This window comes from Lontra canadensis, unplaced genomic scaffold (genome assembly GCF_010015895.1).
Source record: "Lontra canadensis isolate GAN:19392208 unplaced genomic scaffold, GSC_riverotter_1.0 scaffold41, whole genome shotgun sequence".
Classification (NCBI taxonomy): domain Eukaryota; kingdom Metazoa; phylum Chordata; class Mammalia; order Carnivora; family Mustelidae; genus Lontra; species Lontra canadensis.
Window position 1 is genome coordinate 5,127,339 of NW_022631035.1, and position 22,414 is coordinate 5,149,752.

At 51.6% G+C, this 22,414-nt stretch overlaps 3 protein-coding genes across 4 annotated transcripts in view; 1 reads left to right on the plus strand and 2 right to left on the minus strand.

Annotated features, from left to right (window-relative positions):
• Nucleotides 1-221: 221 nt before the first annotated feature.
• ZACN (zinc activated ion channel) lies at nucleotides 222-3,579 on the minus strand. Its single transcript, XM_032870568.1, has 9 exons — nucleotides 3,448-3,579; nucleotides 3,243-3,367; nucleotides 3,052-3,096; nucleotides 2,803-2,909; nucleotides 2,428-2,597; nucleotides 1,575-1,699; nucleotides 1,232-1,442; nucleotides 979-1,128; nucleotides 222-554 (listed from the first exon to the last, which is right to left on the minus strand). Exons 1-9 carry the CDS (start codon nucleotides 3,557-3,559, stop codon nucleotides 367-369), a joined length of 1,233 nt encoding a protein of 410 aa, XP_032726459.1. The 5' UTR covers nucleotides 3,560-3,579; the 3' UTR covers nucleotides 222-366.
• Nucleotides 3,580-5,004: 1,425 nt separating this feature from the next.
• GALR2 (galanin receptor 2) lies at nucleotides 5,005-7,541 on the minus strand. The gene is made up of 2 exons (XM_032871048.1): nucleotides 7,137-7,541; nucleotides 5,005-5,850 (listed from the first exon to the last, which is right to left on the minus strand). The coding sequence occupies exons 1-2, from the start codon at nucleotides 7,502-7,504 to the stop codon at nucleotides 5,052-5,054; spliced, it is 1,167 nt and encodes a 388-aa protein (XP_032726939.1). The 5' UTR covers nucleotides 7,505-7,541; the 3' UTR covers nucleotides 5,005-5,051.
• A 5,907-nt stretch (nucleotides 7,542-13,448) lies between these two features.
• SRP68 (signal recognition particle 68) overlaps nucleotides 13,449-22,414 on the plus strand; it is a 34,223-nt gene continuing 25,257 nt past the window's right edge. Inside the window, exons 1-5 of one of the 2 annotated variants that reach the window (XM_032870571.1) lie at nucleotides 13,449-13,652; nucleotides 15,459-15,525; nucleotides 17,645-17,758; nucleotides 19,660-19,855; nucleotides 22,292-22,374. In XM_032870571.1, the coding sequence (XP_032726462.1) occupies nucleotides 13,481-13,652; nucleotides 15,459-15,525; nucleotides 17,645-17,758; nucleotides 19,660-19,855; nucleotides 22,292-22,374 (632 nt within the window). In that variant the 5' untranslated portion in view covers nucleotides 13,449-13,480. The remainder of the gene's footprint in view (nucleotides 13,653-15,458; nucleotides 15,526-17,644; nucleotides 17,759-19,659; nucleotides 19,856-22,291; nucleotides 22,375-22,414) is intronic. The other variant, XM_032870572.1, reaches the window with a different exon arrangement.

The following is a 22,414-nucleotide window of genomic DNA, read 5'->3' on the forward strand; positions in this document are numbered from 1 at the left end:
GCCTAACCCCCAGCCCTATCTCCTGGTGCCCAGTGCCCCCGGGGCCCAAGGCTGAGCAAACGTAGTTGCAGAAATGGGGGTCACATCACTGGTACACAGTGGTAGGTGACAAGTTCAGGAGTGTAGTGGGGATTGGGCGCCAAGTGGCGGCCCCACCGACTTAGGACAAGAGCGAGCAGCTGAGCCCAGCAAAGACAGACCCTTGAGGGTGACAGGTTTATTTCACACTCTGCTTGCCTGCGATCAGAAGGAAGAACTTGGGGTGGCCTGGGATCCTCCGGGCTTAGGGGAGAGAGTCATCCTCCCTCCCCCTCTCTCCAGAGACCCTGTCATGACCCTCCCCCTGCAGCCCTGGGCCCGGCCCTGTTACAGCCTGGGCTGCCCGCCGTGGGGTATGACCTCGCCAGGGGCTGGGTCAGACTTGCACGTTGCCCACATCCAGAATCCAATGAAGGAGAATTGGCTACACGCTACGCCCACCACATACGCCAGGAAGAAGATGCGGTCGGCGGCCTCAGCCCAGCTCCTCCTTGACCCCTTCACTCCGGGAGCTTCTGGTGGGGCAAGAGGCAGGCGGTTTTTCAGGGCTCACCCAGCGTGCTGGCCCAGAGCAGGAGGGCGAACCCTGGGGACTGTCAGCCCGTATCTCCCTTCCTTCGATTTACAACCGATGAATGTTGGGGTCTGGCCCATTTCAGGCCGTCAGGAGCTGAAGAAGCACCCTTGTAGAGAGGCTGCGAGGGGCATAGGGTTATCTCTGGGAGTTTGAAGTCACCTGGCCCTTAGGGAAGCTATCCTGGCTTCCTGCTCCATACCTGCGTCTTCCAAGGACAGACACGGGAGCCAGCAGAGTGAAGGCATGGAGCCCCTAACCAGCCTAGGGACCCGCAGCCTCAGCCCTTAGTGGGCAGCCTGCCAGCTCTGCTCCTGGCCTTATTCCTCCCTCTACCCCTGCTCTGGGAAGGGGTCCCTGCCCACCTTCAGGACGTGGCTCTGGGTCCTCCCCTCTCGGGGCTGGGCCAGGGCTGCTCTGGGCCCTGCGGTTGCCCCGGGCCAGCAGCGCAGCCAGCAGCACGGTCTCCATGGTGCTGGCGAAAAGCAGCAGCAGAAGCAGGGTGAAGTAGTAAACTGCGGGCGGTGGGGGGGAGGTCAGGGCCAGGCCTGCACCCCTCGTGCCCCAGGAGTTCGGCAGAGCACCCCCCCAGGGCCAGGTGAGGGGGGCAAGGCTTACTGAGCAGCGGGTTGCAGGAGGAGGAGCTGGGCAGGGCCTGCACCAGGGAGGAGTGGAAGACAAGGTAGCCCAGGAGCAGGGTCACCTTGTAGGCGATGCGCTCGGTGGCCCAGAGAGGCAGCAGCCCCCCACACATGTCCGCCAACAGCAGCGCCTCCCCAGGGACCAGCAGAGCTATGATGGCCTTCAGCGCTGTGTTCTGCAGGCGCAACTGGAAGGAAGACAGGGCTTTGTGGGAGGGCGCACGGGGTCTGGGAGGCTGAAAGGCAGCACTGTGGCCTCTGACCACAAGCTTCATGCCCCACCCCCCCAACCAGCTCTCTGTCAGCCACGCCCGACTCACCGTCACCTGGAAGCAGGGCACCAGCTGCTGGGGTGGGACCTGGGTCTTCAAGTCCCGAACGACGTATTCCCTCTTGACACTCACTATCTCATTCACTACTCGGGCCCGGAACTCCAGCTCTAGCACTGGAAGGAGGCAGGGGAGAGTGGGCAAGGAGAAAGGAGGTGGCCCCGGCCCCTCCCTCCTCTCTTTCTGGGAGTACGCGCCAGGGACTAGCCGGCCTCCAGGGCTGGTGGAGACTTATGATGGTGGCTGGAGGCAGACCAGGAGGTGAACACACTCTGTGCGCAGGCTGGGCATCCCCCCACATTCTCTCCAGCCAGGGGAAGGGCCTTCTCAGATTCAGAGGTGAATTTTCATTGTGCAACTAAATGCACTTGTCCCCACTTTTTGGAGGGGGACGTGGTCTGGACTCCACCAGCATATCCGCTCACACCTGCGATGTTAGCCTCAGGGGGCGGCAGCTGTAGTATTTCCCAGGGGAGAGGGATGTGAGGCAAGGGTGGGGGTTCTGGCCGAGCTGGACGTCACCGGTGGGTCTGTGGGCTAGTTACTGGGTGGGTGCAGCAGCCTCGGGCTCTGGGCTTGACACAAGCGGCCCAGCCATTGAGGGCAGCTGCTGTGGGGGGGGCCGCAGCCCGGAGCCGGGGAGAGCTGGGAGGCGGGCCACTGTTTGGTAGGTGCACGGGAGAAGTGTGCTGTCTGCTCTAGGATCTCTCCAGCTCCTCTAAGCCTAGGGTGGACCGGTGTGAACACAGGCCGGCTGCCCCCATGTCATGTCCGCTGGAGGCCAGAGGCTTCCCCTCCTCTTCCCTCCCCTCCATGCCACCCCCAGCTCCTGTCCCGTCAGCACCAGTGTTGCTGAGAGCATAGAAGCTGAGGTTGCAGTCGCTCTGGTCCCTGGGGAAGTGGAGGAGTTCAAAGTCACAGTTGGTCTCCGTGGTGAGGGCCAAATACAGGTCGACATGTCCGTCGGGGTCCACTCGGGCCCGCGGGCTCTGGTCCTGCCAGTCCACCCAAAGCCTGTTGGTGAGGGGAGATAGCACAGCTGGAGGCTTGGTCATTTCACAGAAGGGGGAGGTAGGGGAGACCCCAGCCTGGCCCAGCGGCCCTCTCCTGCCATCCCGGTTCCAGAAGGGTGAAGGGGACAGAGGCAGAGGGGTGTGCCTGTGGTCTGTGGGCCACCAGGGAGGGGGCCTCCTGGCATGAGAACTCTCGCCTCACTTACGCCTCCTGAACAGTGAGTCCCGGAGTCCAGAGTGAGTCCCAGGGCAGTGTGACCGCATGCTGTGGGTGGACACTTGTGTTCCAGGCCAAGCGAGTGTCCAGCCAGGACTGGGGACATAAAGAAGCCACTAAAGCTCCCGCTCCCATATATATACAAGCCACTTGGCTTGGCTTTGATGAACACCCGTACTTCTGAGCTGGACAAAGAGAAGGTTCTCCCATCCCACCTTCCCTGCCCCCGGGCACTCACCAGCTGAAGCAGCAGCGTGGAGGACACTGTGTACCTCAGGATGTCCTGAGGGAGGAGGCAGTGTGTCACCTGGGGGTCAGCGCTATGGGACAAGAGAAAGCAGGAGCCCCCACCACTGGCTGGGGCTGTCCTGGCCCATCCCCAGCTCAGCACCTGGGCCCTGCTTCCCTCCACGGCCAGAGGACACTTACCACGTTAAATACATTGGACACGAACACTTGCACATCCACGAGCAGGGGTGCACTCCCATTGTTTGGAATCTGGATGGTTTCCTGAACCTCCTGGGGCCAGTTGAAGTCGAAGAAGGATGGCCAGGCTGAAGGAGGTCAAGGTCATTTGGGTGGGTTCCCTGGGATCCAAATCCCAAAGCTTAAGGACTTTACACTCTCCACCTACCAACTGTTGGTGAGTGAAAGCCACGCCCCTGGACCAAGGGCCCCCGGGAGCTGAGCCTAAGGAAGGCCGAATGGAGCAGCAGGAGCTGCAAGGCCATGGTCAGTGGCTGCATGGAAGGCTGGATGGAGCCGCAGAGCCCAAACTGCAGCCTCAGTTCCAGCTGCTTCTCTGGGAGACCGGGCAGTTAGGGGCAGGTGCTCTGTGCAAGGCTCTGGGCCCTTGGAGCTGGCGTCCCACCCCAGGGTTCCGCAAACACCTGAAGACAAAGCACAGGACCCAACCCTGCCCACCCTGCACCTGCCTAGGCTTCCCTGCCCCAATCCGTTTCCACCACCTGGAATCTGCCCCTTTCAAAGACTGCCAAGAGGACAGGGCGGGCACAGATTCCACCCCTCCAACACAGACAGACAGACGGACACACACACACACCTTTCCCCAACTCAGTCCTTCTGATCCGGGCAGATGCCACAGGGCTTCCTGTGTTTCTGTAGCGGGTCCCTACCTGATTAAATAGTCAAGCCCTTGCCTAAGTGCCCTGCTCTCAACATCCTGAGGTCTGTACGCCTTTGAGAGTTTTCCTGCCTCCCCTCAAACACTGAACTGATTTCACGTAAAAAGCCTTGAAAGGCTCAAGAACTCCAGGAGTGGGGCAAACCTAGGGCAGGGTAGAGGCTAGCTCAGGAGCAGAGCCCTGTAGCATTCCCGCTCCAGCCTAGCGGTGACTTAGAACTGCTCCTGGGGGCCCTGGAGGAGGACTGGTGGGGGGAGGGGGCGACTTTCCTGGCCCTTTGGAAATGCAGACATGACCCCACATAGCTGAAGCAAGAGAAGGAAACCTCAAGGCCGAAAGTGGGTGGGCACGGATTGGGCTGGGGACACTCAGAAGGGGCCCCAGAGAGCTGGGAGCAGGGAGGGACCGGCCACTTGCTGGCACATCGGTGTTCCTGGGAACACACATGGTGTCTACGCCGGGCCATCAGTTCACTTACCAGGGCACTTAAACACTCCGCCTGCCTTTGTCCCATGCACAGGTGGCTACTGGTTCCGTGATCTACAAATACCCGGAGAGGGGGCGCCTGGGTGGCTCAGTGGGTTAAGCCTCTGCCTTCAGCTCCGGTCCTGGGATTGGGCCCCACATCGGGCTCTTTGCTCAGCAGGGAGCCTGCTTCTCCCCCTCTCTCTGCCTGCTGCTCTGCCTACTTGTGATCTCTCTGTCAAATAAAATCTTTTAAAAAAAGAAAATGAAAAACAAAAACAGGAGAAAAATGCCCAGTGCCTCTGGTTGGCCACGGCAGAGGTCCTGGGCCGTCCTGCTCTTCCCCCCCCCTCAGGGATTTCTACGGGGACTTTCACTCGGCTGCCTTCCGTGCGGGCCACCCTCCTTCCCCGTGGATCAGCAAAGCACCGTGCACCCATCCAACCAGAGCTCCCCTGTGAAGTCCCGGAGGCTTCAGACCACGGAGCCTCATAAGATATGCCAAGACACAGCGCCTGACTGCATGGGAAAAGTTTTGCGTATTTTATTAACAGATGAAATTCCTTCCCCGATTCCCCGACCTCTCACTCCAATCCTTTTAACACCAAAGCATACTCGCCAAGTGTCCTCAGGTCGTATTAACTGTCGGGATGCCGCTGGAGGCATTTTGGTCCCGCCAGGAAGGGCCGGGGGGTACCAGGCTCAAGGCCGGGCTGCTGAAAGTCGCCAGCACAGGGGCGGAGGTCCCGGCCGCCTCGCTCACGTGCGTCAGGTCCGTGGACTCGCGCTCCAGCACGCTGCTGCCGCGGGTGCCCGGCGCCGCGACGCACACGCGGCCCGAGGCTCTGCGCGGGGCACGGCGCAGCAGACCCGCGCAGATCTTGCGGAAGCCCTTGCGGAAGTGCTTGGAGACCAGCGCGTAGACGATGGGGTTGACACAGGAGTTGGCGTAGGAGACCAGGTGCGAGAGGATGCGCAGCGCGTAGGTGGCGGGCGTAAGCGGGAAGCGGCCGAACCACACACATAGGATAAGCGCGTGGTGGGGCATCCAACAGAGGCAGAAGAGCGCAGCCACGATGATGATCATGCGCGTCACCTTGCGCTTGGCGCGCCGGGCGCTGGAGCCTGCGGTCACCGGGTCAACGGCGCGCCAGAGGTAGCGCAGGGTGCGCGCGTAGGTCAGGCCGAGCACCAGCATGGGCAGCAGGTAGCTGAAGACAAAGGTGCAGAGGTCCATGGCGCGGCGGCGCGGCGCGCTCCACGCCGGGTGGCACACAGTCAGGTTGGCCAACTGCGACTGGCGGTAGTAACTCAGGTAGGGCCCGGAGAAGAGCAGCGACAGCCCCCAGATGAGCCCGATGGCAGCCAGCGCGTTGCGAGGCGTGCGCAGCTCGCGGGAGTGCAGCGGGTAGCGGATGGCCAGATACCTGTGGGTCGGGCCAGGAAGGGAGACGGGTGAACGGGTGGATTCGCGGGGGTAGGGTCGGACCCTGACACCTCGAAGCCCTCGCCCTCTCTCGAGGAAGGTCCCTAGCGCACGGTCGCACCGCACGGGAGCTGCTTTGAGATGTGGGGCGGGACCGGGCAGCAAGAACGACGAAGCGAGCGTGTAGGCCACTCATCTGCTCCATGACCACAGTCACACTCCACCCCGGAAGGCACCCCGAGGCTGAAGCAGCCTCGGAGCTCCGGGAGGCTGCGATTACCCACCCGTGATGGTGTCCGGAGACGTAGGTCCCAGGCGCCTCGAGGCTGTAGCGGACAGCCTGGAGACATCACCAGGTACCGCGAGGGAATTCCTTAGAGGAGCCGCCGCTCTATGGGTCCCGCCAGCGTTCTCGGAACCGACACACTCCACGCTCAGTGGAACTGCGGGGTATGTGGGGGAGGTGGCCTCACCTTGCTGCCTGTCCAGGGGAGGTCAGGAGGACGTGGGGGTAGAAGGGGCCGGGGAGATACTGGAGTCAGTCCTAGATTTCCTCCCCAGGACTCATCCAGGAGTTTCCAAGCTCCAACGGGGACGATAAAGGAGACCCCCTGGATCTCCCTTCTCTCTTGGCCTGAAGGTGGGGGGCAAGGGGGGATAGGGGTCTAGGGACCCTCAGGCGTGTTTGCTTGAATTTTGGCATGGGCTCCTGCGAAGGACCCAAATTCCGCAATCCGGACCAGAGACAAGTGCACCGAGCCACGAGCAAACCGTGGACTGAATGGAGGCTAGTGAGGTGGAGGCGCCTGAGTTTGATGCCAGGAGACAGACCGATGGCTCCACGCACACAATTACAGGCTGGGAGACTCTGAACGAGTCGCTTCTGAACTCGATCTCATCTGTAAATTGGGCACAGTAATCCCTCCCGCCCCAGCTTCACAGGGGCACAGGGCTCAAGAGAGACGAAGCACGCAAAGCCGCAATGTGCCCAGAAACGCCGCGCTTGGTCGGGCGCCGGCGGCGCTGGAGAGCCGAGGTCTGCAGCGTGGAGCCGCGAGGACGCACCTAACGGAGGGACACCGCAGTCCCCTATTCTTATTCCTCTCTTTCCTTCTCCACTCCTGCTTGTCTTTCACTCTCTCCCGGTCCCTTTGCCTTCTTCGTGTCCTTTTCTACTCTCTGCGCGCCCCCCACCTTGAGCCTCGAGTCCCGCCTCTCTTCTCCAGCCCCTGCCTGGGTGCCCGACCACCCGCTCCCGCCCCCGGGGCCGCCACGGCGCTCGCTCACCTGTCCAGGGAGACCGCGGCCAGCGTGAAGCTGCTGGCGTACATGGTGAGAAAGATGAGGAAGTGCACGGCCTTGCAGAGCAGCGAGCCGAACACCCAGCCGTCCAGGGTGTAGATGGTGGCCTGGAAGGGCACGCAGCACACGATGAAACACAGGTCGGCCACGCCCAGGTTGAGGATGAACAGGTTGGTGGTGCTCACCGCCTGGCCGCCGCGCAGCAGCACGGCCAGCACCAGCGCGTTGCCCACGGTGCCCACCAAGAAGATGAGCGCGAACAGCATGGGCACGATAACGGCCTCGGGCTGCCAGCTGTCCCTGCCGCCCGCCTCACTCGCGTCCTCGGCCCCGGGGCCACCCGAGCCATTCATGGCGGCCCCGACCCCCGAGGCTGCCCGGGCTCCTGGCGCCGTCTGAGTTCTGGCGAGCGCGCCCCTCCCGCGGCTCCAGCCGCTGCAGCGCCCCGCGCGAGTCGCGGGAGCTGCGGGCGGAGCGAGTCTCTCCTGGCTGGGGCGGGAGGTGGGGGTGCGCCGGGGTCAGGGGGAGGAGCGAGGAGCGGGAGGGGTGGGATGGGCCCCGCAGCAGCCGGCCGCGCGGGGGGAAGGGCTGTGCGGTGGCCCACGCCGGGGACAGGGGCCGCGCTGGTGCCTGCTCCTCCGCCCGCCCGCGTCGTCCACGCACTCCAGCCCCCGGAGCCGGTCTGTGCCGCGCTGCTGAGCGGCGAACTGACCTCCGGGCTGAACGCGGGAGTGGCGGGGGACCGACCCCTGGGGCCTGAGTGTGCGCTGGAGAGCCGGGAGCGCCCTCCTGGGACCGCGCAGACCTCTCCCGCAGCCTGGCCCGCGCGCGGGGCCTCCCGGGGGCTGGCTTGGGCGGGGGGGGGGGGGCTAAGGGGTGGAGGGCAAGTGACAAGGGACGCAGGTGGACCGAGGGGCCGCGGCTTTCCACAGCTGGCGAAGGGGACGGCACTGCCGCGTGCCGCGCGCCCCTTCTGTGTGCCAGTCTCTGTCCTTGGCGCTGGGCCTCAGTACTGTGGGATGGTAGTACCTCCTGGGAGGACTCTGGTGAGCGTGGAACGAGGTGTGTGGCCTGAAGCCAGTTAGCTGAATTTCACTCAGTGAATCAAATTCCTGTCTCCTTGCCCGAGTCAGAGATCCAAAAAGGGAAAACATGAAGGAAATACAAGATAGCAGAGTTCCGTCTCCAGGAGCATTTTCCGGCATGGGTGTTTAGATTGCAATAAAACAAATAATTGTTTTTAATTTTGACATATTAAGCATCCAGCCCTTGCCACTGGGAATCATTGCTGTTTCTATAGAATGACCCACATCCCCCGCTCCGTGTTCACCTCTGAAAATCACCACCTGCTGCCACTGTAGCTTGATCTCGGCTTCACCTTTCCCTGGCCTGTTCATTGGGTCCCAGTGTGGAACATTCTTGTTCCTCTCCACCCCCCACACCCCCTCCCCAGGATTGCAGCTCTGAAGCCCTACTCTTACTCCTTTGGGCAGGGAACACTTATCCATACCCCTGCCCTGCCAGACTGTTCACCAAATAGAAAGACAATAGCAGTTCATAATTATGAGACGCTTGCCATTCATTCATTCATTAAGCACCTACCCCTTTCCAGACATTGTTCTGGGTCCTTAGCATATACCTGTGAGCTCTAGAAAGATCAAGGCCCTCCGTGAACTTCCTTTTAGCAGAGGAGACAGACAATAAACATAACTCAAGGAAGTTATTAACCTATTACAAATTGATAAGTACTTGCAGGAAAAATAGATTAGGGTAAGGGAACTGGAAGTACCATGGTGGTGGAGATGGTGCAATTTAAAATTTGGTAGCCGGGGTAGCTCGGTCGGTTGAGCATCTGACACTTGATTTCAGCTCAGGTCTTGATATCAGGATGGTAAATTCAAGCCCCACACTGGGCTCCATGCTGGGCAACGAGCCTACTAAAAATGAAGAAAAGAAAAGAAATTAAAATAAAATAAGGTGGCCAGGCAGACCTCATTGGGAAGGTGATATTTGAACAAAGACTTGAAGGAGATGAGGGACCTAGAGTAGCAGAATTCTACAGGAAGAACATTCCAGACAGAGCGGTCAGTGCTAAGATCCCAAAGCCAGAGTGTGCCTGTGTCCCTAAATAAGGAAGTTCCTATGGCTTGAGTTGATGAATAAGAAAGAGATCGGCAGCAGAGGAGGTGACAGACATGACATCAGGGCTTTTTTCATTGCAAGGAACACGGATTCTAGTCTGAGTGAAAAAAGGAGCCACTGCCGAGCTTTGACTAGAGGACTAACACCACCTGACTTAAAAATCTTTAGTGAAATACAATCCCCATACCGCACATTTTACCCAATTAAAGGTGCATTTAGTTTTAAATATATTCATAAAGTTATGCAGCCATCACAACAATCAACTTCAGAATGTTCTTCCCCCAAAGAAACGCGGGCCCTTTAACCATAGATCTCCAATCTCAACCCCCACCCCAAGCCCCAGGCAACCACTTTCTGTCTCTATGGATTTGCCTATTCTGGGCATTTCATATATTTTTTTTTATTTTATTTTCTTGGGATTTTATTTCACTTTTAAGAGCTTATTTACTTATTTAAATAATCTCTATACCCAACATGGGGCTCAAACCCATGACCCTGAGACCAAAAGTCAGATGCTCTACCAACTGAGCCACCCAGGTGCCCCTGGACATTTTGTATAGATGGAATCACACAATATGTGGTCTTCTGAGCACCTTTATTCACTTAGCATAATATTTTCAAGATTCATATGCTTTGTAGCATGTATTAGTACTTCATTGCTTTTTATGGCCAGATAACATTTCATTGTATGGTTATACCAATTCTATTTATCCACTCATTTATTGATGAACATTGGGAGACTTTAAAAAAGATTTTATTTATTTATTTATATTTTTATGAATTAAATAAATTATTTTTAAAGACTTTATTTATTTACTTGACAGAGTATAAGCAGGGGGAGTGGGAGAGGGAGACTAAGTGGGAAGCCCAATATGGGTCTCCATCCCAGGACCCTGAGATCATGACCTGAGCTGAAGGCAGACACTGAAGGACTGAGCCACCCAGACACCTCTACTTATTTACTTTTAAATATTTTATTTATTTGTCAGAAAGAGAGAGAGAGAGCACAGCTGGGGGAGAGGCAGGCAGAGGGAGAAGCAGGCTCCCACCTCAGCAAAGAGCTATTTTATCTTTTTTAATTATCTCTACACCCAACATGGGGCTTGAACCCACAACTCTGAGATCCAGAGTCTCACACTCCACTGACTGAGCCACCCAGGTGCCCTGAAACTTATTTAGGATTTATTTTTCATTGTAGTAAGATACACAAAATGTACAGTTTACCATCTTGGATATTTTATTTTATTTTTTAAAAGATTTTATTTATTTATTTGACAGAGAGAGAGATCACAAGTAGACAGAGAGGCAGGCAGAGAGAGAGGGGGAAGCAGGCTCCCCGCAGAGCAGAGAGCCCGATGCTGGACTCGATCCCAGGACCCTGAGATCACGACCTGAGCTGAAGGCAGAGGCTTAACCCACAAAGCCACCCAGGCGCCCCACCATCTTGGCTATTTTAAAGTGTAGGATTCACTAATATTAAGTATGTGCAAGGACACATGGATGGCTCAGCCGGTTGAGTGTCCAACTCTTGGATCAGATCATGATCTCAAGGTTGTGGAATCAAGCCTCATGTCCCGCTCTGCACTCAGAAGGGAGTCTGCTGGAGATTCTTTCTCTCCCTCTCCCTCTGCCCCCACCCACCCATGCGCATGCTCTCTCTCTCTCAAAATAAATAAATTTCAAAAAAAAAAGCATATTCACATTGTTGTGCAACCAATTTCCAGGACTCTTTAATCCTGCAAAATTGAAACTCTGTATCCACTAAACAATAATGCATTTTCCCCATTTCTCCTGCCTCCAGCTACTGGCAACCACCATTGTACTTCCTATGAATTTGACCAAAGTAGATACCTCATACAAATGGAATCATAATCATGTTAGTCTTTTTGTGACAGGCTTACTTGATTTAGCACAATATTTTCAAGCTTCAGCCGTGTTGGAGGTTGTGTCAGAATTTCATTCCTTTTTAAGGCTTAATATTATTCCACTGTATGCATATGCCACTTTCTGTTTATCCCTTGAGGGCCACTGGGTTTTTTCCATCTGTTGGTTATTGTGAATAATGCTTATATGAATGTGAATGTAGAAATACCTCTTGGAGACCCTGCTTTCAATTCTTGTGGATATACACGCAGAAACGAAACTGCCAGATCAAATCATAATTCCTCAATTTTCCAAAGAACGGTCATACTGTTTTTCACAGGGGCGGCACCACTTTACATGTGCACCAAAAGGACACCAAGGTTCCAATTTCTCCATATTCTCACAAATACATGCTATTATTACTTTTTTAATAATAAAAATTTTGTTTTCCTTTTTTAAAGTCCTTTTTACATTTTTTAAATTTTTATTTTTTAAAGATTTTATTTATTTATTTGACAGAGATAGATCACAAAGAGGCAGAGAGGCAGGCGGGGGCGGGGGGAAGCAGGCTCTCTGCCGAGTAGAGATCCCGATGTGGGGCTCAATCCCAAGACCTTGAGACCATGACCTGAGCCGAAGGCAGAGGCTTTAACCCACTGAGCCACCCAGGTGCCCCTAAAATCCTTTTTATAAAAAAGGTTTTTATTTATTTGACAGAGAGAGAGCACAAATAGTCAGAGTGGCAGGTAGAGAGAGAGGGAGAAGCAGGCTCTCCACTGAGCAGGGAGCGCGTGCGGGGCTCAATCCCAGCACCCTGGAATCATGACCTGAGCTGAAGGCGGCCACTTAACTGACTGAGCCACCCAGGCACCCCCAATTCTTTTTTTCTATTCTATTCTATTCTATTCTATTCTATTTTTTTCTTTTTCTTCTCCCTCTTCCTCTGCCCCTCCCCCTACTTGTGGGCTCTCTCTCTCAAATAAATGAAATCTTTACAAAAAATAGTAACCATCCAAAAATAAATAAAAATAGGAATCATCCTAATGGGTGTGATAGTTCATTGTGGCTTTGATTTGCCTTTCCCTAGTGATTAGTGACACGGAATAGAGACTCTAAATTGCCTCATTTCTTTTCTTTTTTTTTTTTTAAGATTTTATTTATTTGAAGGACGACTGCGTGGCTGTCATTAAGCAGCTGCCTTCCTTTAGGTCATGGTCTCAGGGTCCTGGGGTGGAGTCCCACATCGAGCTCCCTGCTCAGTGGGAAGCCTGCCTCTCCCTCTCCCACTCCCACTGCTTGTGTTCCCTCTCTTGCTGTCTCTCCCTCTCTCTGTCGAATAAATAAAATCTATTTTTAAAAGATTTTATTTATTTGAGATAGAGAAGGTGTGCACGCACGAGCAGGGGGAGGGGCAGAGGGAGAAGCAGACTCCCCCGGGGAGCAGGGAACCCATCTCTGACCCTGGCAGATCCCAGGACCCTGAGATCATGACCTGAGCGGAAGGCAGATACTTAATCGACTGAGCCATCCAGGCTCCCCTAAATTGCCTCATTTCATCTTCATAAAAACCGTCTTAATTGGTTATTCCCATTTCACAGAGAAGGGAAGGGAAAAGGTTTAGAGCGACACTGTTCTTTGCCCAACATCTCCCAACCAGTAAGAGAGGAGCCAGGACTGGAGAAGCAGGACAGCCTCCCTCGCCTCAACACTTCTCCCCTCGGAACTGCTGGAGTCCTGGCTCCAAAGTCCAGAGGCATAGGTCCCCGGCAGTTCCAGAAGTTTCTACGCCGGGTCTCTACTTGCTGATCCCCAACCCGGCCAGCCCTTCCTCTGGCCATGGCTTTCTCAGGAAAGAAGAGAGCCCAGAGGGGAGTCCCTCACAGGTGGAGCGTGGGTACGCGGGAACGGCATCTCCCGAGTATCCAGGCAGGTAGACACCCCGAAACCCAAAGTCCTGAACCAACCGCCCCCTCGCTTGGGACGTGAGCTGGACCCCCGGTGCAGGGATACAGGAGGTGGTGTGTGGAGGGAAGCATTTCCGAGTCCTCCGCCCTCGTTGGACCAGAAGAGGGATTGCCCCGGAAATACTGCAATAGCTCTGGTCTCCCCGAGTGAACGAGCCCTCAGCCCCGCCCGCCGCGACTCAGGAACCCTACCTAGCCCACGCGCAGGCGCGCTCTAACAAGTGGCTCACGCCCGCGGGCCGGGCCGTCGATGGCGGAGTCCGCCACTATCCCGTCAGGCCGTCGGGGCGGGCATCGCTCTCTTCCGCCTCCGTCGTCCCGCCTCCTCTATCCCGTCTGGCTCTGCGGCGCTGGGGCAAGATGGCTGCCGAGAAACAGGTTCCCGGTGGTGGCGGCGGCGGCGGCAGCGGGGGCGGCGGCGGCGGTAGCGGCGGTGGACGCGGTGCCGGAGGAGAGGAAAATAAGGAAAACGAGCGGCCTTCTGCTGGATCGAAGGCAAACAAAGAATTCGGGGATAGCCTGAGTTTGGAGAGTATCCTAGAGTAATCGGGCCTAACTCGCAATGACTACGTGTCGATATGCAGGGTCCGGGGCGGGAGAGGCGGCGGGTCCCGGCACGTTCCGGGCACGAGAGGCCGAGGGTTGCGGTTTCTCTCGCCCGTACTTTCTGGCACTCAGAGTTACAGGGTCTGTATTTCGACCGGTCTTTTCTCGCTTCTCATTCGCTTTCCAGGGTGGGGAACGTTCTCTTCTCTCAGGCGGCACCGAGATTTTGGGCAGATTTCTGCAGTTCCCCCGTAGTCGCCCGTCTGGAGGGCTGGTGACGGGGATGACACGGTGGCCACCCAGTGAGCTGCTGTCTTAGCATCTAGAGCCACTGAACCGAAGATAGGAAACTGCCCTATGGACGTTTTCTCTTAATACTTTTGTCTGACAGCCGTCGGAGAATGGACAGTAAAAAAACAGTTTCTCTGGCAGTGGAGGCAAAGATAATTACTTTGAGGAAGAGCTTGTTGCCCATTTTTAATATAAATGTAGCTTAACATCACTTGTATGGCTTTATTTTATATATATACATATATTTTTTAACGATTTTATTTATTTACTTGAGAGAGAGAGCATGAGAAGGGAGAAGGTCAGAGGGAGAAGCAGACTCTCCATGGAGCTGGGAGTCCCATGCGGGACTCGCTCTTGGGACTCTGGGATCATGACCAGAGCGAAGGCAGTCGCTTAAGCAACTGAGCCACCCAGGCGCCCCTTGTATAGCTTTCTTAGTAGGCCTGTAGGCATTAAATCTGGTTGAGAGTCCTTTAGTTGACCTGGTGGAATGGAACTGTAGCTTCCATCAGAGTGTATTACAACTGAATGCCTGAGACGCTAGTTTGTGGCTTTTGAAGTGAACCACAAACGGAGAAAATGTAGGTGAATTTCTGAAATAACACGTTTAGTTTGACATCTTTATGTGGTTTTCAGGAGATTGGAGCTTTACTTTTTGAACTGGTGATCTGGTTCCAAATGGATATTAGAATTGCCTTGATTTTTTACAAATCTTATAGCTTCTTATTCCTTTCCGTTGAAATAGTCCTTTTAATGTTCAGTATTTTGACATGTCTGTAGAGGATTTTTTTTTTTTAACATTTTATTTATTTGACAGAGAGAGAGAGATCACAAGTAGGCAGAGAGGCAGGCAGAGAGAGAGGGGGAAGCAGGCTCCCTACAGAGCAGAGGGCACGGGTGGGGCTCAATCCTAGGACCCTGAGATCATGACCTGAGTGGAAGGCAGAGGCTTAAACCACTGAGCCACCCAGGCGCCCAGAAAAACTAATATTTTTATACAAGCTGTGGCATAGTTTGGTTGGCATGTGCTAACCACAGGCTTATGCAGCGTCACAGCTGTTAAGGAAAGTTAGATTTGGCAGATGTAGCAAGTTATGCAAATAGAGGAGTAGTACACGTCATTTATAACCTGAGTCCGCTTGAATAAGTAAAATACTGGGTCCAGGTATAAATCAATGGGAACCACCCAGTTATAACCAGTAGTTAGAATCCAGCAACTTTATTTAAGCTGTTGAATTTCAGTAATCCTCAGTGGCTAATAATGCCTTCCTTTTTTAGTTTGAAAGTAATCGTTCAGGCAGTCAGTTTTTTTCTAATTTGCTTCGCCCTGTCTTATGACAAGCTAGCTATTGAAAATGATTACGAAAGAAGTCAGTAGTTAACGTACTAAGCATTTCCGAAATGTTTAACGTGCTCTGGTTTGGTACAAATACAGACTAACGGGAATATGTTTCAGTTTAGATTCTTACCATTGTAAGCTTTTCCTTAATCTTGGCTCTAGTTCTTCAGATTATTAAGGAATCCCAGCAGCAGCATGGTTTGCGGCATGGAGATTTTCAGAGGTATAGGTTAGTATCCTGTGTAAGATGTATGGAAATTACTGTGGAATTTTCAAACTTGGTTTGCCTTTGTTAATATCTCACTTATTTTGCTGTGTCAGAAAGTATAGAAAGTCTGACTCTGAACTTACATTGAGTCCTCGAAATGTACTTTTCAAATTTAAAATTTCACGGTGACTAAAATCAGCCAACCTCTTTATCCATTTTGCCTCACAATATTGCAGATACATTGGAGGCTTCTGCTGAAAGTAGCAAGCAGTTATGGTAATACATATATTTTTAAACTTAACTATGTTGTCAGAGTCTTGGTTAAATGCAAAGTTTTTCAGTTATTTTTTTAATTTATTTTAAAGGAACCTCTATCTCCAGCATGGGGCTTGAACTCACAACCCCAAGATCAAGAGCCACATGCTCCACCAACTGAGCCAGCCAGGCACCCATATAAGTGGAATTTCTATGATATCATTATAATTTATTGGTAAACTTTGTAACAGCCTTCAAGTTGGAAAATGAATTTAATATGACTCTTAAAAATAGAATAGATGCCTAATCTATAATATAATTCAGTGCTTTGGAAGCAGAAATATCCAACCATTTAATATTGAAGATATAGGCTTTAGGGGGGAGGGGCAGAGGGAGAGGGAGAAACAGATTCCCAGCTGAGCAGAGAGCCCAGTGTGGGGCTGGAGCCCAGGATCATGACCTCAGCCAAAGGCAGAAGCTCAGCTGACAGCCCCAGGTGCTCCTGGCTACTGGACTTTTAAAAGTGCTACTTTACAAAACATTCTACAGATTCTAAGGAGTGACGCATGTCACATAAATGGTCCCCAGCACTGGGATGACTTGAGCAAGGTGGGGAGTGGTAGAAGATGAAGTGGGAAAACTAAGGGGCCGGAATAGGTAGGGTCCTTCTTAGAAGCCCGGGGAACTCCTTCAGGTGTTAATGTAGACGTGATGGGAAGTTAACGAAGACGTTTTAGTTGGAGACTGTTATGACTCGAGGGTTTTTTTGGTTTTTAATTATTAAGGACATTTTCAGAAGCAGATGTAGAGATGATACCACGATGAATCCATCACTCAGTTGTTACAGCAGTCAGCTTTCTGCCCTTTTATTTTACCTGTTCCATCTCTTTTTTTTTTAAGTTAGGCTCCATGCTGGGCATGCGGCCAGAGTGGGGTTCAAACTCACAAGACCTGAGCCAAGGTCAAGAGTTGGACACTTAGCTGACTGAGCCACCTAGGAGCCCCTGTCCCCTCTCCTTTTTATTTCTATTTTGTTTATTTTTGTAATTTTTAAAAAGATTTAATTTTTTCATTTGACAGAGAGAGAGTACAGCAGGGAGAGCAGCAGGCCGAGAGAGAGGGAGAAGCAGGCTCTCTGCTGAGCAGGGAGCCAGATGCAGGACTCGATCCCATAACCCTGGGATCACGACCTGAGCCCAAGGCAGTCACTTAATGAACTGAGCCACCCAGACATCCCCACTCTCCTTTTTAAAAAAATATTTTTTTATTGAAGGATTTTTTTCTTTTACCATTCTTTTTTTTTTTTTTTTTTAAGATTTTATCTTTTATTTGACAGAGAGAGACAGCAAGAGAGGGAACACAAGCAGGGGGAGAGGGAGAAGCAGGCTTCCTGTGGAGTAGGGAGCCCGACACGGGCGGGACTCGATCACAGGACCCCAGGATCATAACCTGAGCCGAAGGCAGACACTTAATGACTGAGTCACCCCCCCCCTTTTTTTTTTTTACCATTCTATTGCAATATAATTTATATACAGAAAAGTATATAGAAGGAGATGAATTTTTCACAACGTGTAACCAGCAGACATCACTGGACAACGTGACCAGCATCCCAGAAGTCCCCCTTTTGCTCCTTCTGATCACAAACCCTTCCTCCCCAAAGGTCACCACAGTCATGACGTCTGACACCTTAGGTTAGGTTTGAAATACGTTTCTGGTGGCACCATCATACTGCCCTGCAGGTTGTAGTTCACGGAGTGTTTGCAAGATGATGTGTGGTGTCTGTGGTATCCATAAGTAGAACACCGCAAACCTTCAGCTTTTATTATAGAGTCTGCTATGGAGAGTACCATCAGCTTGCCTGAATTATTGGTGTTTTTTCCTTCAGGGGCTACTGTTCCCGTAGACAAAGACGTCTTCGGAAAACACTCAACTTCAAGATGGGGAATAGGCACAAATTTACAGGGAAAAAAGTAACTGAAGATCTTCTGACTGATAACAGGTATGGACTGCTCTGTGCTAGTGGCGAAATCCTCCTTGCTAATACGTTTATGGGACAGATACGTGTTAGCCGCTGTGCCAGCTCTTAAGTTACAGGATGAGGACACGGAGGCTCAGTAACGGTAGCAGGAGTTGGGGCTGAGTGCTGAACACTAGTCCGCAGTTAGAACCTGATGGGATGTTGGGCAAGGGCCCTGGAGTGCAAGTTTCAGTGTGTAAGTGCTTACTTAAATGCGTGTATTGTAAAAGAAATCTGTGTGTGAATTGTTCCAGAAGAGTTTCATGTTTCAGTGCTGAATGCAGCCAGGCTTAACATTCGCAGAAGGTCGGTCTGTCAACATGTATTAAGGGTCTCTAGGCCAGTTCCTCAAATTTCAGCCGTGGGCCAAATTGCTCCTTTTGCCACCTGTTTTTGTAAAGTGTGTTTTTTTGTGTTTGTTTTGTTTTACTCTTTTTTTGAGAGAGAGAGAGTGCACGTGCTCAAGCGTGCACATGCACGAGAGCGGAGAGGAGCTGAGGGAGAGGGAGAAGCAGACTCCCCACTGAGCAGGAAGACCAACAGATGCCAAGCTCCATCCCAGGTCCCTGGGATCATAACCTAAGCAGAAAGCAGATGCTTAAGTGACTGAGCCACCCAGGCGCCCCTTGTTTAGTTTTTTTAAGTAATTTCTCCCCCCATTGTGGGGCTTGAACTCAAAATTCAGAGATCAAGAGTTGCGTGCTATACTCACTGAGCCAGCTAGGTGCCCCAGGGGTTTTTGCTAGTGAAGCCAGGAAGCTTGCATTGAGGAGGCTGGACCTTGAGGGGTTTCTGAGAGGCAAAAACATTCTGTGTGAGGGATGCCTTGGTGTCTGAATGTACTTTAGGAATTATAATGCTCTGGACAGTTAGCTGCTGCTCAGGCAGCAGAGAACCTGGGAGCTTGGTGTATGGAGACACACAAAACTAGAGCATAGAGCCCAGGATGGGATTCAGCAGGGGGTATTGGTTAAATCTGATGAGAATAGGTTAGGAAGGGTCTCTGTGATAATGAGATTTTCATTTTGAAGAGATAAGATTAAGCTGATGTTTAAGAAAGATTTATCAAGGCAATAGGTTAACAGAGTTTCTCCAGTATAAAAATAAAGTGGCTAGTTTATTCAGTCCTTAGTAAGTGCCAGACTCTGGTTTAAGTGGGTTACATGTATCACTAATGGGATTCTGAGGCACAGCAAGTTAGTAACGTCGTCCAGTGTCACATAGTTAGTGACGGATGGCACTGAGATTCCAGCCCTGCCTGACTCGAGAGCCTTGTTCTTGACCACTTCAGTACAGTGTCTTCAGGACTTGGTTTTCAGCTCGGTTGGGCTGGAGGAGGTGTTGATTCAAAGATGAGGCCAGATTGTGTGCTTGGACTGCCTCTTTGCTAAAACCAGGGAAGAGTAGGTCTGCGTTTGCCCAGTTTGAGGTGGTAGCAGGTGTTTTTAGTAGTGAGATCTGTGTGGTAGGTGGCTAGAAATTTGAGGTGGAGCCTGATCAGAAATACTGGTTGGGTGCCATGATTGATGCTGTGAGGAGTAGTTCCTTTTTTTTTTTCTCCCCTTAATATTTTTTTAAATTTTAGTGCTTGAGTGGGAGGGTAAGAGGAAGAGGGAGAAAGAATCTCAAGTAGGCTCCGTCCTGAGCGCAGAGCCTGATGTGGGGCTTGATCTCATGACTCTGAGATCATGACCTGAGCGGAAACCAACAGTCAGACACTTAAACAGCTACGCCACCCAGGTGCTCTGAGAAGAGTAGCTCTGAGGAGGAAAGCCAAGGAGGGTGTAGGGAGAAGTTCAGAAGTTGAGGATTGTGCCTCGGGGAATATCCAAGTCTGATGCTCCCGGTGTTCATTGTTCCGTTGCCTGTTCTCTCTCATTTAGGTATTTGCTTCTGGTTCTGATGGATGCTGAACGAGCCTGGAGCTATGCCATGCAGCTGAAACAGGAAGCCAATACCGAACCCCGAAAACGGTTCCATTTGTTGTCTCGCCTGCGCAAAGCCGTGAAGCACGCGGAGGAGTTGGAACGCTTGTGTGAGAGCAATCGTGTGGACGCCAAGACCAAGTTAGAGGCTCAGGTTAGTGTCTTGCCATCAGCTTTGCTTTATTGTGGAGATTAGAGATGTGACTTCTAGTTGAAGAGAATAGTTTCTTAATATTATAAAGGGACCAGAGAGGAAATAACATGATCTTGCTTTTTCAAGGCAAAGTTGCTATTGTTTTTGTTTTCAAGCTCTTGGTTTGTTTTGTTTTCTTCTCCCTTGACTTATGTATGTAATCTCAGCACTAAATGTGGGGCTTGAACTCATGACCTGAAGGTCAAGAGTCATTTGTTCCACCAACTGAGCCAGCGGGTGCCCTGAGCTCTTGTTTTTTTAGTAATTAGCTCTAACATTTATTTATTTATTTACTTATTTATTTATTATTTTTATCTTTTTAGAAGATTTTATTTATTTGATAGAGATCACAAGTAGGAAGAGAGGCAGGCGGGGGGGTGGGAAGCAGGCTCCCTGCTGAGCAGAGAGTCCGATGTGGGGCTCGATCCCAGGACCCTGGGATCATGACCTGAGCCGAAGGTAGAGGCTTAAACTCACTAAGCCACCCAAGCGCCCCCTTATTTATTTTTAGGATTTTATTTATTTGTCAGAGAGAAGAGAGAGAATGAGTAAGCACAGCAGTGGGAAAAGCAGGCTCCCCGCTGAGCAAGGAGCCTGATGTGGGCTCAATCCCATGACCTGAACCAGAGGCAGACACTTAACCGACTGAGCCATCTAGGTGTCCCATAATTAGCTTTAACTTTTTTTAAAAAGTTCATGCATCTCTTGAAATGGAGATAGAAGCATTGACTCTTAGATCTGGGAAGTTCACAAAATAAGAATTTTTTATTTCAGGGCTCTCTGGATTTTTAAGTTTTATTTAAATTCAGAAAAAAAAATTTGTTAACATATGGTGCGTTATTAGTTTCAGAGAAGTAAGAATTTCTTGAAATGAAATTTTTTTAAGATTTTATTTATTTAGGGGTGCTTGGGTGGCTCAGTGGGTTAAAGCCTCTGCCTTTGGCTCAAGTCATGATCCCAGGGTCCTGGGATTGAGCCCCACATTGGGCTCTCTGCTCAGCAGGGGGCCTGCTTCCTCCTCTCTCTCTGCCTGCTTCTCTGCCTACTTGTGATCTCTTGTCTGTCAAATAAATAAATAAAATCTTTTTTTTTTTTTAAAGATTTTATTTATTTATTTGACAGAGACCGCGGGAGCACATATACACACATGAGTGGGACAGAAGAAGAGGGAGAAGCAGACTTCCCACTGAGCAGGGAGCCCAACATGGGGCTTAGTCTCAGGGTCCTGAGATCATGACCTGAGCTGAAGGTAGATGCTTAACCAACTGAGCCACCCAGGCATCTCTGAAACTAATTTAAAAAAAAAAAAAAAAACACACACAATAGAAACTGGGGTGCCTGGGTGGCTCAGGTGTTAAGCGTCTGCCTTTGGTTCAGGTCATCATCCCGGGGTCCTGGGATTGAGCCCCGCATAGGGCTCCCTGCTCAACAGGAAGCCTGCTTCTCCCTCTCCCACTCCCCCTGCTTGTGTTCCCTCTCTCACCGTTCTTTCTCTCTCTCTGTCAAATAAATAAATAAAATATTTAAGGAAAAAAAAAAAAGATACCACAGATTTACATTCAGCTTCTGATACTGAATGTTATATCCTAGAAACTAATCATTAAGTCACATGAGGAAAACAGTTTTTTTTTGTTTTTTTTTTTTTTTTTTTTTTTTTCAGATTCTCTCCTAAGGGGTGCCTGGGTGGCTCGGTGGCTTAAGCCTCTGCCTTTGGCTCGGGTCATGGTCTCGGGGTCCTGGGATCAAGCCCCGCATTGGGCTCTCTGCTCAGCAGGGAGCCTGCTTCCCCCCCACCCCATCTGCCTGCCTCTCTGCCTACTTGTGATCTCTCTCTCTGTTAAATGAATAAAAAAAAAAAAAATTCTCTCCTAGGCAGTAAGTGAATCATGGTGAGTTATCCGTGTATCACATTTTATTTAATAGCGTTTTTTCTCAAAAAGATTTATTTATTTATTTTAAAGAGAGAGCGCACACGTGCTACAGAGCGGGGCAGAGAATGTCTCCAGTGGACTCTGCTCTCTGAGCGCGGACCCCGATGTAGGAATTGATCCCATGACCCTGAGATCATAACCTGAGCCGAAACCAAGAGCCAGTCGCTCAACTGACAGTGCCACCCAGGTCCCCCTAAGTTTTCTCTTTTACAATCACCCTGAATAAGGGTGCCTGGGTGGTGCAGTTGATTGTCTACCTCTTGATCTCAGTTCGGGTCTTGATCTTGGGGTTGAGTTCAAGCCCCATGCTGAGCTCCATGCTGAGCTTGAAGCCTTCTTAAGTAAGTAAAATCACCCTGATGAATATCTCTATATTCTCTATGTCAAAACTGAAAGCAGGTGGGGGGAATTGAGCAGTGACATTGGCTCTTGGGTGTTGAAACAGTTCCCTTCTTCCCTTCTTCAGGCGTACACAGCTTACCTCTCAGGAATGCTGCGTTTTGAACATCAAGAATGGAAAGCTGCAATTGAGGCTTTTAACAAATGCAAGTAAGTTTTCTGGTTCAAAAGCCGCGGCTGGGTTCAATTG